The following is a 12,974-nucleotide window of genomic DNA, read 5'->3' on the forward strand; positions in this document are numbered from 1 at the left end:
TCCCTTACCGGTGCCTCTGTTGGTGCTGGGTCAAGTGAGAGCTCCTGGAGAAGCTCTTCCCACACTGGGGACACTCATAGGGCCTCTCCCCAGTGTGGATGCGCCGGTGCCTGATGAGGGTGGAGTTGTGCTTGAAGCCCTCCCCACAGTCGGGGCAGAGGAAGGGCCTCTCATCCGTGTGAATTCGCTGGTGCCTGAGGAGAATGGAGCTGGTCTGAAACCTCTTCCCACACTCAGGACACTCATAGGGCCTCTCCCCAGTGTGGATCATCTGGTGGATGGTCAGGTGGGACCTCTGGCTGTAGGTCATCCCACATTCCTCACACTCATAGGGCCGTTCCCCAGTGTGACTCCTCTGGTGGCAGATCAGGCTGGAGCTCTGTCTGAAACTCTTCCCACATTCCCCACACTCGAAGGGCCTCTCCCCAGTGTGGATGCGCCGGTGGTTGATGAGGTGGGAGTTTTGCTTGAAGCCCTCCCCACAGTCGGGGCAGCGGAAGGGCCTCTCATCCGTATGAATCCGCTGATGCTCAAGGAGAGTGGAGCTGGTCTGAAACCTCTTCCCACACTCGGGACACTCGTAGGGCCTCTCCCCAGTGTGGATGCGCTGGTGGATGATGAGCTGGGAGCTGCAGCTGAAGCCCTTCCCACATTCCCCACACTCATAGGCCCATTCCCCAGTGTGGATCATCTGGTGGCGGATCAGTTTGTTGCTCTGGCTGAAGCTCTTCCCACACTCCAAGCACTTGTAGGGTTTCTCCCCATCCTGAAGCTGCTCATGGACCACCAGCTCAGAGCCCTGGCTGGATCTCTGGCCGCCTTCCCAGCACAGGGTGGGTCTTTCCTCCTCAGAGCACCCTGGGATGGGTTTGGAGCCCCTCCTCCTGCGGGATCTCTGGGGATTTTCCTCCCTGTTGGATTCCTGCACTGTGGAGCTGCTCACAGTGGCCTCTTCCATGAGGTTCTGCTGTGGGGATTTGTCCTCCCTGGTCTCCATCCTCAGCTCCTTGTTTGGGGGAGGAAGGACAAGGAGAGGATGGGATTTGCCTCCGTGCCAGAGGGAAGGGGAAGGAGATCCCCCCAGTGCGTCCCCGGCAGGACGGCGTCGGCAGCGGGGTTGTCCTGCAGCCGGGGGCCATGCTGGGCTGGGAGATGGAGCAGGAGAGAGGGGGAAAGGGGCACTGACTTCCTCCTCACCTGCCTGGGTGTCCTGGGGCATCTTCCTCTTCCTCGCAGCCTCCTTCTCCATCCAGCCAAGATTTGGGAATGGGAAATCCTGGTTTGGGGAGAAATACAATTCACGAGCACATTGGGTTAGGGAGTTTTTTCTGCCCAAGTCCATCTCTAGAAGTCACCAGCCGTCCATAAAAACATCCCAAACACCAAGATTCAGCCCTGAAAATGCCTCCCAGGAGTTCCCCAGCTCTGGTCTCTCCCCTTTGCTGTTCAGGGGTTCCCCCCTGTTCCAGCTGCTCACGGTTACACTTGTACTGGGGGTCCTCTGCTCAGTCCCTGCCCTCCCCAGGCTGCTGGGAGTGCCAGGAATTTGGAAAGTTCCCCCCATTTCCATCTCCTCAATAAGGGATGCTTGGACTCCCCAGTGTCACCCCAAGGGGCATTTGCTGCTCAGCTTTGGAGTTCTTCATTCTCCAAACATCCCCCCAAAATCCCAACCCAGGGACGCCCCAAGATATTTGTGCCAAGATCCCCCTCCCCAGGCACCTGTGGGATGGGGGATGATCATCCCATGGGTGAGGGGCTGTGAATTCAGGGAGTGCTCGACCTCGTGGTTCCTTCTCCTTACCCTGATCCTCCTTTGTCCGTCCTCTTCCTCCCTCTCCTCCCCTTCCATCCTTTCTCCTCCTCTTCCTCCCTAACGCCAACTCCTTCTCCTACTCCCATCCCTTCTCCCTCTCCTTCTTCATCCCTCCTCTTCCATCTCTCCTCCTCCTCCCCCAGGAGCAGCGACACCCTCGGTGCCCCGTTCCCAAACCCCTCACAGCCCACGGCAGGAGCGGGGATGGAGCCGGGACAGGTCGGGATGGGCAGCGCGGGGCTCTCCGCTGCTCCCACCCGCTGGGGACGGGGGGAACCCGGCCCGGGGAAAAGGAGAGGGAAACTGGGAAAATTGGGGGCTGCAGATCCAACCTGGGGCTGGCTGGGGACCCTGGCTGGGGACTGCCAGCCCTTGGGGCTCCTCTGGGGAGATGTGGGAGGGGGGAACACAGAGAGGGCTGGGGGATCCCAGGAGTGGCAGCACTGGCAGGGACTGGTTTGTACTGGGATCATCCTGGCAGTGGCTGAGATTGCACTGGCTGTGTACTGACATCACACTGGGATCATACTGGGATCATACTGGCAGTGAGTAGGAGCCTCCAGGGGGCAATTGAGACCAGGCTGTGAGGAACTGGGAATATGCCCTGCGCTCCCCAGAACCCCGGGATCGCCCCCCATATGTCCCATGTGTCCCCCAGACCCTTCAGGATCCCCGAGTGCCCCCTCACTGCCCGTTCGGGACCCCCCAAAGTGTCCCTGGATCCCCGAATGCTCCCGACCCCACAGATTCCCCTTCCAGCCACTGCTGGGAATTCATCTCCCATCATCCCACAACACAGTTCCGCGCCCAAACCTCCTGCCGTGCCCCGCGCCCTAAAGAGCCCGGTTACAGCTCCGCAGGTTCCCCTCAAGTGCTCCCGAGCCGTGTACATTCGCCCAGAGCACCTGCAGCTCGGACGCAGAAGTCTTCTCCAAGCGCTTCCCCACACCGCCGAACGCGCCTTCCGAGCCACTTTCGGGACTACAGCTCCCATCATGCTCCGCGGCGCCCATAGAGCGCTATTCCGGGCGGGACTTAATCTCCCGTCATGCCACGCGCCTTACCGGAACCTATTAGAGCTGCGCCTATAACTCCCGTGATGCTCCGCGGCCCATTAAGCCTCATTATACCGGCGCCTACAACTCCCATCATCCCCCGCGACCCAGAGATTCCCTGTTACAGCCCCCCAAGTGCCCGCCGGGACCCCGAAGGGCCCCCAGATTCCCCTCCCTGACCTCCAAGTGCCCCCCTGGACCTCCAAGTGCTCCCCCGAACCCCGAATTGTCTCACAGAATCCCTAAATGCCGCTCCAAGTGCCCTCTCGGCTCCCCATGTGTCCTCCAGACCCCCAAGTTCTCTCTAAGTTCCGTCCCCCGACCCAAAACTGCCCCAAATGTTCCTCAGAAAAGTCCCCATGGACCCCAAAGTGGCCCCTTTCACCCTGTCTGAGAAAATGATAAAAATGATGATCAAAGGACTAAAAATAGTTGTAATTAGCATAAAGAGGGAGAAATAGTGGTCAATTAATTAATGAAAGGAAATGTGCTACTTTGAACCAAGGACCGATAATGTTTTTAGTTGCTAAAAACGTAGCAATTCTTTTATATAAATATAAAAATTAGGTTATAAAAATACAGAATAATAGTATTATAAAAATAAAATTTTATTTTGATTAATTAATTAGATTTTAATTATAAAGAAAAATTACAAAGAGAAATGTTTTCAATGTTTTGGGATGTCAGTCCCAGGTGGGCGATGTCAGACATGCTGAGGCTCGGGGTGAGGAGCAGGTTGTCCAAACAGGGGCAGCCCACAAGGGGCTCATTCTTCTCCCTGACCAGACCTCCTCAGGAGACATTCAGCATCAGGATTGTAAAGAGTAAATCGTGACCTCCTGATCAGTACACAAAGATGTTTTACAGTTTGAACAGTAGAATGTTGTCACCGTAAGGGGCCCTCTTTGTTAATATAGCTCATGTTGTGTCATGTTTGTTAAATACCAATGTTGTTGTAACAGCCTTCTTTGTTAAAATATTGTTATAAATGAAATTAGAATTTTGACAACTAGGTCCCTGGGGTTAATGGCAGTTTAATTGAAAATGGATACAATTTACTAAACTGAATAGTAATGTGGTATAAAAGAGTACAGTTTAGTAAAACAATACAGTTTAATAAAACATTAAAATTTATATATGTAATCTGCTAGTAATTAAGTATTATTAAAGCATAAGCAAAACTGACCAGGGTACAGAGGCTTCCCACCCTGCCTCACATTCAAAACAAAGCACTTCAAGCTAAACTTATATACTGTATCCTTATACATATTCCTTAATGTTTCCTCTAAGTTCCCTCCTATCTCAAGTTTTTCTGACTTTACATCACTTTTCTTCATGGCACATGCCTCACTTGTTGTTAGGGGGTCTTCAGTCTTCTTTTGGTGGTCTTTTGGTGAAGGCTTCTCCTCTTCCTCATTGTCCTTTGGATAACCCTACTGGTCTGCACGTGCGTACTAAGCCTTGTGTTGTGTTAGTCTACTAATTAGCCTTATGTTTACTAATCTTTAGGCCCAGTGCCTAAATTTGTTCTAATTTTGGCCATTTTGGTCTTGAGACACCATTTATCTTCTAAACTACGTCCTGTACCTTAATTTTGACATGTAACATCTGCAAAGGGGTACATCTGCTTTGTAACACTGATTCTTGATTGTTTCAAATAAGAACTTTAATAACAGTTACAATTTAGTTAGCACGAACCAATTCCATTTATTACAACTGCAAATACCCCTTATATCCCTTTTTATTGGTTTCCATGCTAACGGCCTTGCTTTCTTCCTTGCTATGGATAAACTTGTATTTTCTCAATTTCTCCTTTTGCTAACTCAATTGTTTGGCCTGCAGATCAGCTGTTAAGCCCATCCACATTCAGCTCTTAGTCTTCAGAGGGAAACTTTGAGCACAGTGAGAATCTCGCAGTGTGCAGGAGGGTCCCTGTGTGCCAGCTGCAGCTGGGGCCTCAGCCATCTCCTCTCTCAACAGGTTCCCCTCTGCAGCTTCACAGGAAAGGCCAAACACCTCCCTCAGGGACACCTGCACCACACATTTCACATCTCCATGCCCATATGTGATGTCCCTGTCACAGCTGCATTACCAGCTTGCTACTGTGCAGATGCTGCCACCACCCAAAGCAAGGCCCTGTGTCCCTGAAGGGACCCGCCCTGCTCTGTGGCCTGGACTGAAGGTGGGTCCCTCCTGCCAGGGCAGGGCCCAGCACAGCTCTTCTGTTCCAATAAAGAGATGGAGCTCTCACCCCAGTGTCTGGCTGGTACCACCAGCAAAGCCCACACAGCACCAGCCCTGGCTGAGCTCCATGTCCAGAAGCAGGCAGGGCTGACCACGGTGTGGGCAGGCAGGAGCCAGGCAGGGGCTGCTGTGACCAGAGGCAGGGCCCCGAGGGGCTGGGGGAGTCTGTGTTGAGCATCCCTGGGCTGAGGGCACATTTCCTTCAGTGGCATCACCTGGGCCTGGACCTCCTCCAGTGCCATGCCCAGGAAAAGAGGCAACCATCAAGAGCATCTCCTGGGACACTGCCTGTCCAGCAATGTCAGCAGGCAAAACCAAGGTTTTGTTTAGCAATGACCCTTTGATGAAGTCAAAGATTCACAGTCAGAGCAGTCCTCTAGTACAGATGGGAGTACACTTGGGGCAGACATCTAAGGCCATGAGGTCACAGAAGGCTCTGGGGTGACAGCAGGCTGAGGTGACAGCAGGCTCTGAGGTCACAGAGGTCCCAGAGCCCCGTGGTTGCCCAGCACCACAAGGACCGAGCAGTCAGTCCTTGACCACGACTGTTGTGGCAGCAGCGGCGGCGGCAGCAGCGGTGCTGACATTGGGACAGCGGTGTCAGGACAGTGGTGGCAGCAAGAGCTGCAGGACTGGCAGTGGGCAAGGCACCATGGCCTTTGCTCTGCACCTCCTCCTCCTGCTCCTCCTGGCAGTGGCCCTGCCTGACAGGGCTGCCCAGGCTGCTCCGTGGCGAGCAGGGCGAGCAGGTGAGCCGGCAGACTCGGTCCCCTTTCCCGGGACAGTGCTCCCTTCTCCCTGGGAAGTGTTGGGGATGGTTTTCCCCAGGGCTTTAGGGAGGGTTTTCTCTGTGGGAGGGACAGAGGCCTCAGGGGCCCTGGGCTGGTCCCACTGCCCCTCCAGGGATGTTGCACAGGGCCTGCAAAGAGGGTGGAGAGTGACCAGAGCCAGCCCAGAGCTCCCCAGGCCCCTCTGCAGCTTTGGCCATGTCCATTGACATCTGGCTCCCAACAGCCTTACCTGACCCCCTTGCAGTGCCCAGTTCCCTAAGGCAGAAGGGGGTCCCAGCACACCATGGAATGGTTCTGATCTGTGCTCCCTTCTAGACAAGGGTGGTAGGAAGGCTTCTCCAGCAGCTTGGCTTCATGAAGATTTTCTGCCTCTGGAGCCCCATGCAGGTACGTTCTCACTGTCCCTACAAGGAATAAACACTGACACCCTGGCAGGAACCAGGTGACAGAAGCTGCTGTGGCTGTTGAGTTACAGGTGTGTCTGCAGTGAGGATGTTTCAAGCTCCTTTTCTGGTTGCTGCACGCAAGCCCAGCTCCCATCACAAGGGTGAGTGGTGTGTCCCTGCTGATCCCACAGGCTGAGCCCTGGTTCTGTGGGATCCATTCATCTGAAATGGAAATACTTTCTGTTAAGGTCCTCCTAGAGGGGAGAACAAACCTACAGGAGACAAGAGGCTGAGTGATCTGGAGAGACGCCGTGGTGGGTCCATGTCCCTCAGCCTTCTCCTGACACTCAGCAGCCAGGGGCTTTCTCTGCACATCTGGACACGCCGTGCCCGGCACAGCAGGAAGGGATCCATGTCAGCCTCACTGCCCCTCTGCTGCTTTCACAGCCTGCAGGGCTGTTTCCCAGCCTGGCCTGGCTGCAGCTTCTCCCCAGCCTCTGCAGGAAGGCATTTGGCATCAGCTGACAGGGAGCCCAAACTGCAGCACGGGCCATGCACACCCTGAAATCCCCTGCAATTTCCCAGTCTTGTGGTAGATGTGGCTGGCCTGGCTCCAAAGTTTGGATGCCTTCCTGAAACTTATCCATATCTTTGACAACTATTGCCTCCTGAAGACGCCACCTTCATGTTGGGGAACAAACAGCCCCACCTGATGCATGTATCCCTCTTCCTTTCTCCAGAGACGGAAGGAGAGGCTGTGCTGAAGGCAGCGTTTCCCGGAGGAAGCAGTGGCCCATGGGCAGCCTCTGCTGCAGGAAGGGAGGCCATGCCAGGCACAGTCACAGTCCCAGGAGGTAATTGCTGTGCCCCTGGGCCTGAGCCCTGCTGAGGCTTGAGCTGCCATCTCTGCTGCTTGGCAGTGCAGGCACAGCCCGGACAAGACCAGCACAGCCCAGTGGAATTATCCCCAGCAGGCTCAGGGCACTCGGCTACTGAGCAGTCCTGCTGGGGTCCCTCCATGGGAGACAGGTCCCAAAACCTGGCAGCAGCTGCAAAGGGGTGCCCATGGTGGGGAATAGGCAGAGGGGGAGGGCAAGGCTCCACTGTATCCTGAAAGAGCCTGGCCCAGTCCCTATGGGATGGGAGAGCTGTCCCAGCAGAACGTGGGCAGGAGGGAGGGAGGGCCTGAGGGACAGTTGTGGCACTGCCTGCTGTAGTTCTTCCCCATTGCTTTTACAATTCTTTCAGCTGTGGCAGAGAGAGGGCCCCAGTGGGGCCTGGGCTGCTCCAGCCACCTCTCCCAGGGATGCTGCACAGGGCCTGCAAAGAGGGTGGAGAGTGACCAGGAGCCAGCCCAGAGCCCCCAGGCCCCTCTGCAGCTGTGGCCATGTCCACTGACATCTGGCACCCACAGCCTTAGCACGACTCCCTTGCACTGCCCGGTTCCCTAAGGTAGAAGGGGATCTCAGCACACCATGGAAACTGTTCTGATCTGTGCTCCCTTCTAGATTTGGAACTCAACCTCAATTATTTGGAAGTGCTACTGAATGATACTTTGAATATCTTGGAGAATGCTGGAGGCAAGTTCTTCTATTCCCTTTACTGACAGAACACAAAATGACAAGGTGGCAAGAGCTCACTCATGTGCCATATCTCTTAAAATAATCTCAGGCTTGTTGGGTTCTGGAAACCTCGCCCTGCTCCCTTCTAGAACCCTGAGGGATCCCACAGGTCACTGTCAGTGTGAGGAAGGTGAATTTAGGCATCAGTCTTCTTCCCATGTGCAATGCCAGTGTCTCCTTCCCTGTGTGCTGTGCAGCCATAGAGAAGATCAGAGAGGGAAGGGGCCGGGCCCAGGGCTGTGTCCCGGGGCTGTGTCTTGCACAGTTCCTTTACTGGCCCCAGAGAGCCTGAGGATCCTCCTACAGTGCCATGGGAGCTGATATGTCCTGCCTTTCTTTGCAGCCAAGCCTCTTGGTGCAGGTGATGCAGCTTCTCAACCCACACCCAGGACGAATGCTCTGGAAGATGGTGAGGGTAGGTGAAGGCCTTTCCCCCTGGGAGAGCCCAAAGCTCGGCCAGGGCAGCATCACTGCAGGTGTCAGGACAGAGCTATGCACGTGTGTGCCCTCGCCCTGTGAAATCCCCTCACTGCTCCCCACGGCTCAGTGCTGCCTGTTCAGATCAGAAGAGATGACAGAAGCTTCTGTGGCTGTTGAGTTACAGGTGTGTCTGCAGGGAGGACTTTCCCAGCTCCTGGGTTGGTTGCTGCACACAAGCCTGGCTCCCATCACAGGGGTGAGTGGTGTGTCCCTGCTGACCCCACAGGCTGAGCATTGGCATTCTGGGATCCATTCCTGTGAAATGGAATTATTTTGCTCTAAGGTCCTCCCTTACCTGACCCCCTAGCAGTGCCCAGTTCCCTAAGGCAGAAGGGGGTCCCAGCACAACATGGAATGGTTCTGATCTGTGCTCCCTTCCAGATGAGGGTGGTAGGAAGGCTTCTCCAGCAGCTTGGCTTCATGAAGATTTTCTGCCTCTGGAGCCCCATGCAGGTACGTTCTCACTGTCCCAACAAGGAATAAACACTGACACCCTGGCAGGAAGCAGGTGACAGAAGCTGCTGTGGCTGTTGAGTTACAGGTGTGTCTGCAGCGAGGACATTTCAAGCTCCTTTTCTGGTTGCTGCACGCAAGCCCAGCTCCCATCACAGGGGTGAGTGGTGTGTCCCTGCTGATCCCACAGGCTGAGCCCTGGTTCTGTGGGATCCATTCATCTGAAATGGAAATGCTTTCTGTTAAGGTCCTCCTAGAGGGGAGAACAAACCTACAGGAGACAAGAGGCTGAGTGATCTGGAGAGACGCCGTGGTGGGTCCATGTCCCTCAGCCTTCTCCTGACACTCAGCAGCCGGGGGCTTTCTCTGCACATCTGGACACACCATGCCCAGCACAGCAGGAAGGGATCCATGGCAGCCTCACTGCCCTGCATGTGTTCATGCCCTGCAGGGCTGTTTCCCAGCCTGGCCTGGCTGCAGCTTCTCCCCAGCCTCAGCAGGAAGGCATTTGGCATCAGCTGACAGGGAGCCCAAACTGCACCATGGGCCATGAACACCTTGAGATCCCCTGCAATTTCCCAGTCTCGGGCTAGATCAGGTGTAGGGGCTGTTTGGAGGAGGGAGGGCCCTGGCCAGCCCCAATAACCTGGCCTTTCTCCTGATCCTTATCCATGACTTTGACAAATACTGCCTTTTGAACATGCCATCTCCTCAATGGGGAATGGTTCTATCTGATCCAGCTGTGGCTCTTCCTTTCTCCAGAGTTGAACCCAAAGGCTGTGCTGAAGGCGGCGTTTCCCGGAGGAAGCAGTGGCTCATGGGCAGCCTCTGCTGCAGGAAGGGAGGCCATGCCAGGCACAGTCACAGTCCCAGGAGGTAATTGCTGTGCCCCTGGGCCTGAGCCCTGCTGAGGCTTGAGCTGTAAATCTCTGCTCCTTGGCAGTACCTGCCTTTCAGGGATTTTGCACAGAGCATGGAAAAGGTGTTGAGAATGTCCAGAGCCAGTCCAGTGCTTTCCCCAGGCCACTCTGCAGCTTTGGCCATGTCCATTGACATCTGGCTCCCATGGCCTTACCTGACCCCCTTGCAGTGCCCAGTTCCCTAAGGCAGAAGGGGGTCCCAGCACACCATGGAATGGTTCTGATCTGTGCTCCCTTCTAGGTTGGGATCGTGACATGGAGTACCTGAAAGCCCTGGCACATAATGGTTTGAGATCCATGGAGAATGTTGGAGGCAAGTTTTCAATGTCCCTTTCTGCACAGAACAATCAGTGTCAAGGTGGCAAGAGCTCACTCACGTGCCATTTCCCTTGAGAGTCTGAAGGTTGATGGATTCTGGAAACCTTGCCCTGCTCTCTTCTGGAGCCCTGAGTGATCCCACAGCATTGCTGTCAGTGGGAGGAAGGAGCATTTAGCTGTCAATCTTCTTCCACTGTGCAATGCCAGTGTCTCCTTCCGTGTGCTCTGTGCAGCCATGGAAAAGAGCAGAGAGGGAAGGGCCAGGCCCAGGGCTGTGCTCCAGGGCTGTGCCGTGTGTGGCTTCTTTCTGGCCCCAGGGAACCTGAGATGCTCCTGCTCCAGCTGCCAAGCCCTGGCCCTGCCTGGGGCTCAGTTCAGAGCTGCTGGCAGCTCCAGGGAGTCCTTTCTCCCCTGACTGCCATGCAAGGGGCTCCTTCCATCCCAGTGTGAGGCCACTGCAGGCACGTGGTCCCCCTGCTCCTGCTACTGAGTGGAAGGTGGAGATTAGGGAGTGCCTTGGAGGGCACCAATCACCCAGGTGCACTCACTGCCACTCTGGCCTGAAGAAGAATCTTCAGCAGTGTCACAGGAGCAGTTCTGTCCTGCCTTTCTTTGCAGATGAACCTGATGATGAGGATGATCTGGATTCCCCGTCCATATCAGTTACTGAGCCTGATGATGAGGAAGATTATGAGGGTAAGTGAAGGCCTTTCCCCCTGGGAGAGCTGCCAGCTCAAGGCTTGTCCAGGGCGGCATCGCTGCAGGTGCCAGGACAGAGCCATGCACGTGTGTGCCCTCGTCCTGTGTGATCCCCTCACTGCTCCTGTGGCTCAGTGCTGCCTGTACAGCAGAGATGAGAGAAGCTTCTGTGGCTGTTGAGTCACAGGTGTGTCTGCAGGGAGGACTTTCCCAGCTCCTGAGCTGGATTCTGCAAGCAAGCCCAGCTCCCATCACAGGGGTGTGGTGTGTCCCTGCTGACCCCACAGGCTGAGCACTGGTTCTGTGGGATCCATTCATCTGAAATGGAAATACCTTATATTATGTTCCCCTGAGGAAGAAGAACAAACCTATAGGAGATAGTAATGTAGCAATGGGGGAACTCAAATATCTGCACATAATTCTGAATGATCTGGAGGGACACTGTGGTGGGTCCATGTCCCTCAGCCTTCTCCTGAGACTCAGCAGCCGGGGGCTTTCTCTGCACATCTGGACACACCATGCCTGGCACAGCAGGAAGGGATCCATGTCAGCCTCACTGCCCCACTGCTGCTTTCATGGCCTGCAGGGCTGTTTCCCAGCCTGGCCTGGCTGCAGCTTCTCCCCAGCCTCTGCAGGAAGGCATTTGGCATCAGCTGACAGGGAGCCCAAACTGCAGCACAGGCCATGCACACCCTGAGATCCCCTGAAAATTTCCAGTCTTGGGCTAGTTCAGGTTTAGGGTCTGTTTGGAAGAGGGGTGGCCCTGGAGCATTTCCAAAACCCTAGGAATTTTCCTGATCCTTATCCATGTCTTTGACAAGTATTGCCTGGAGAAGACCAGCACAGCACAGAGAAATTGTGCATTCAAGCTCAGGGGGTTGAGCAGTCTTGTGTCAAGGGGTGGCAAGGTGCCTGCAGGCCCCAGCTCTGGGGGAAACAGAGAATGTCCTGGCCTTATCCAGCGTGCTGCCAGATCAGCAGTGGAGCACAGCACAGGCTCACGCTGCCCATTGCCCCCACAGATGCAGCTGGCACCACAGCACATGCTCAGAATATCTGGGAAAGCATGAGAAGAGTTTTCTACCAGGGAACACATGGTTTGATTAAGTTAATGGCCATTGTGGCTGGTGGAGCACTTTTCCTGATGGTGTGCTGTGCCGGAATCTGGTATTGCTGGAAGACAAAACGGTGAGTGTTTTGCTGATCTCGGCCTCAAACAGCTTCTTGAAAGCTGCTCATAGCCAGGAAACATTCCTAGTGAGGCTGCTGTGGACTTGTGGCTAGTCCTTGGCTGCCCAAATAACTCTGCTGAGAGTTCTGCTGCCGCCCAGGGCTTTCATTGGCCTCTTAATTGCTGGGCCTTGTCCTGGGGAGCCCGCTGGGGCTGCAGCCAGTGCTGGCTGCCACTGAGGCTGCCTGGCCAAGAGCAGCCCCAGGAGCAGAGGGCAGAGGCAAAGCAAGGTGGGCAGGAGAAAGAGCGGGGACGAGATTGCCCTTGAAAGGCAGAGGTGCTCTGGGGCCCGCTCCTGGCCAGGGACCCTGCCCAGAGCCATCCCCTGCTCGCCAGGGCCTTGAGGGGCAGCTGTCCAGCTGGGCCAGCTGTGCCAGCAGCTCCAGCCGTGCTGGGGAGCCTTGGCAGCTCTGGGCCCTGCTGTGCAGGAGGGTCTCTGTGTGCCAGCAGCAGCTGGGGGCCTCAGCCACCTCTTCTCTCCACAGGAGCACCTCTGCATCTTCAGAAGACTGGCGAAAGACTTTGGTCACTGAGAAGCTGCATCTGTCATCCCCGCTCTTCACATCTGTCCCCATGTGCCAAGCTACATCTGCATCCCCATCTTGAGGGCATCCCAAGACCCCCACCTCCCATGCGAGACCCTCTGCCCCTGAGCCCCCTGGCCCTGGTCCCTGCCAGGACTGAAACTGGGCAGCCCCTGTGCACCAGAGCAGGGGTTGGCCCATGCTTTTTGTTCTAATAAAGAGATGGAGCTCTCACCCCAGTGTCCGGCTGGTACCACCAGCAGAGCCCACACTTCACCAGCCCTGTCTGAGCTCCATGTCCAGGAACAGCCGGGGGTGCCCACAGTGTGGGCAGGCAGGAGCCAGGCAGGGGCTGCAGTGACCAGCGGTGGGGCCCTGAGGGGCTGGGGGAGCCCATGCTGAGCGTCCCTGGGCTGTGAGGGCACATTTCCTTCA

At 55.6% G+C, this 12,974-nt stretch overlaps 1 protein-coding gene across 3 annotated transcripts; it reads left to right on the top strand.

Annotated features, from left to right (window-relative positions):
• Nucleotides 1–5,610: 5,610 nt before the first annotated feature.
• On the top strand, nt 5,611–12,773 carry LOC147645538 (uncharacterized). Of its 3 annotated transcripts, XM_086874488.1 has the most exons (16): nt 5,644–5,864; nt 6,222–6,293; nt 6,382–6,453; nt 6,541–6,606; nt 7,033–7,146; nt 7,801–7,872; nt 8,258–8,329; nt 8,519–8,590; nt 8,776–8,847; nt 8,936–9,007; nt 9,095–9,160; nt 9,610–9,723; nt 10,009–10,080; nt 10,704–10,781; nt 11,807–11,972; nt 12,501–12,773. In XM_086874488.1, the coding sequence occupies exons 1-16, from the start codon at nt 5,768–5,770 to the stop codon at nt 12,619–12,621; spliced, it is 1,398 nt and encodes a 465-aa protein (XP_086730614.1). In that variant the 5' UTR covers nt 5,644–5,767; the 3' UTR covers nt 12,622–12,773. The 3 variants fall into 3 exon arrangements, with proteins under 3 accessions (XP_086730615.1, XP_086730614.1, XP_086730616.1); XM_086874489.1 differs by lacking the exon at nt 6,541–6,606 and having other exon boundaries at nt 5,611–5,864; XM_086874490.1 differs by lacking the exon at nt 6,541–6,606 and having other exon boundaries at nt 9,610–9,702.
• Nucleotides 12,774–12,974: the final 201 nt, after the last annotated feature.

Source organism: Cyanistes caeruleus, unplaced genomic scaffold, assembly GCF_971803275.1.
Source record: "Cyanistes caeruleus unplaced genomic scaffold, bCyaCae1.hap1.1 HAP1_SCAFFOLD_233, whole genome shotgun sequence".
In the NCBI taxonomy this organism is placed as follows: Eukaryota; Metazoa; Chordata; class Aves; order Passeriformes; family Paridae; genus Cyanistes; species Cyanistes caeruleus.

What these genes read in the sequence shown, in the direction of transcription:
- LOC147645538 (XM_086874488.1), top strand. Translation starts at nt 5,768, where the DNA reads ATGGCCTTTGCTCTGCACCTCCTCCTCCTGCTCCTCCTGGCAGTGGCC. An exon ending in GCCTCTGGAGCCCCATGCAG is followed by an intron (nt 6,294 to 6,381) that starts GTACGTTCTCAC and finishes GTTGAGTTACAG; the next exon opens with GTGTGTCTGCAGTGAGGATG. An exon ending in CACAGTCACAGTCCCAGGAG is followed by an intron (nt 9,724 to 10,008) that starts GTAATTGCTGTG and finishes GCTCCCTTCTAG; the next exon opens with GTTGGGATCGTGACATGGAG.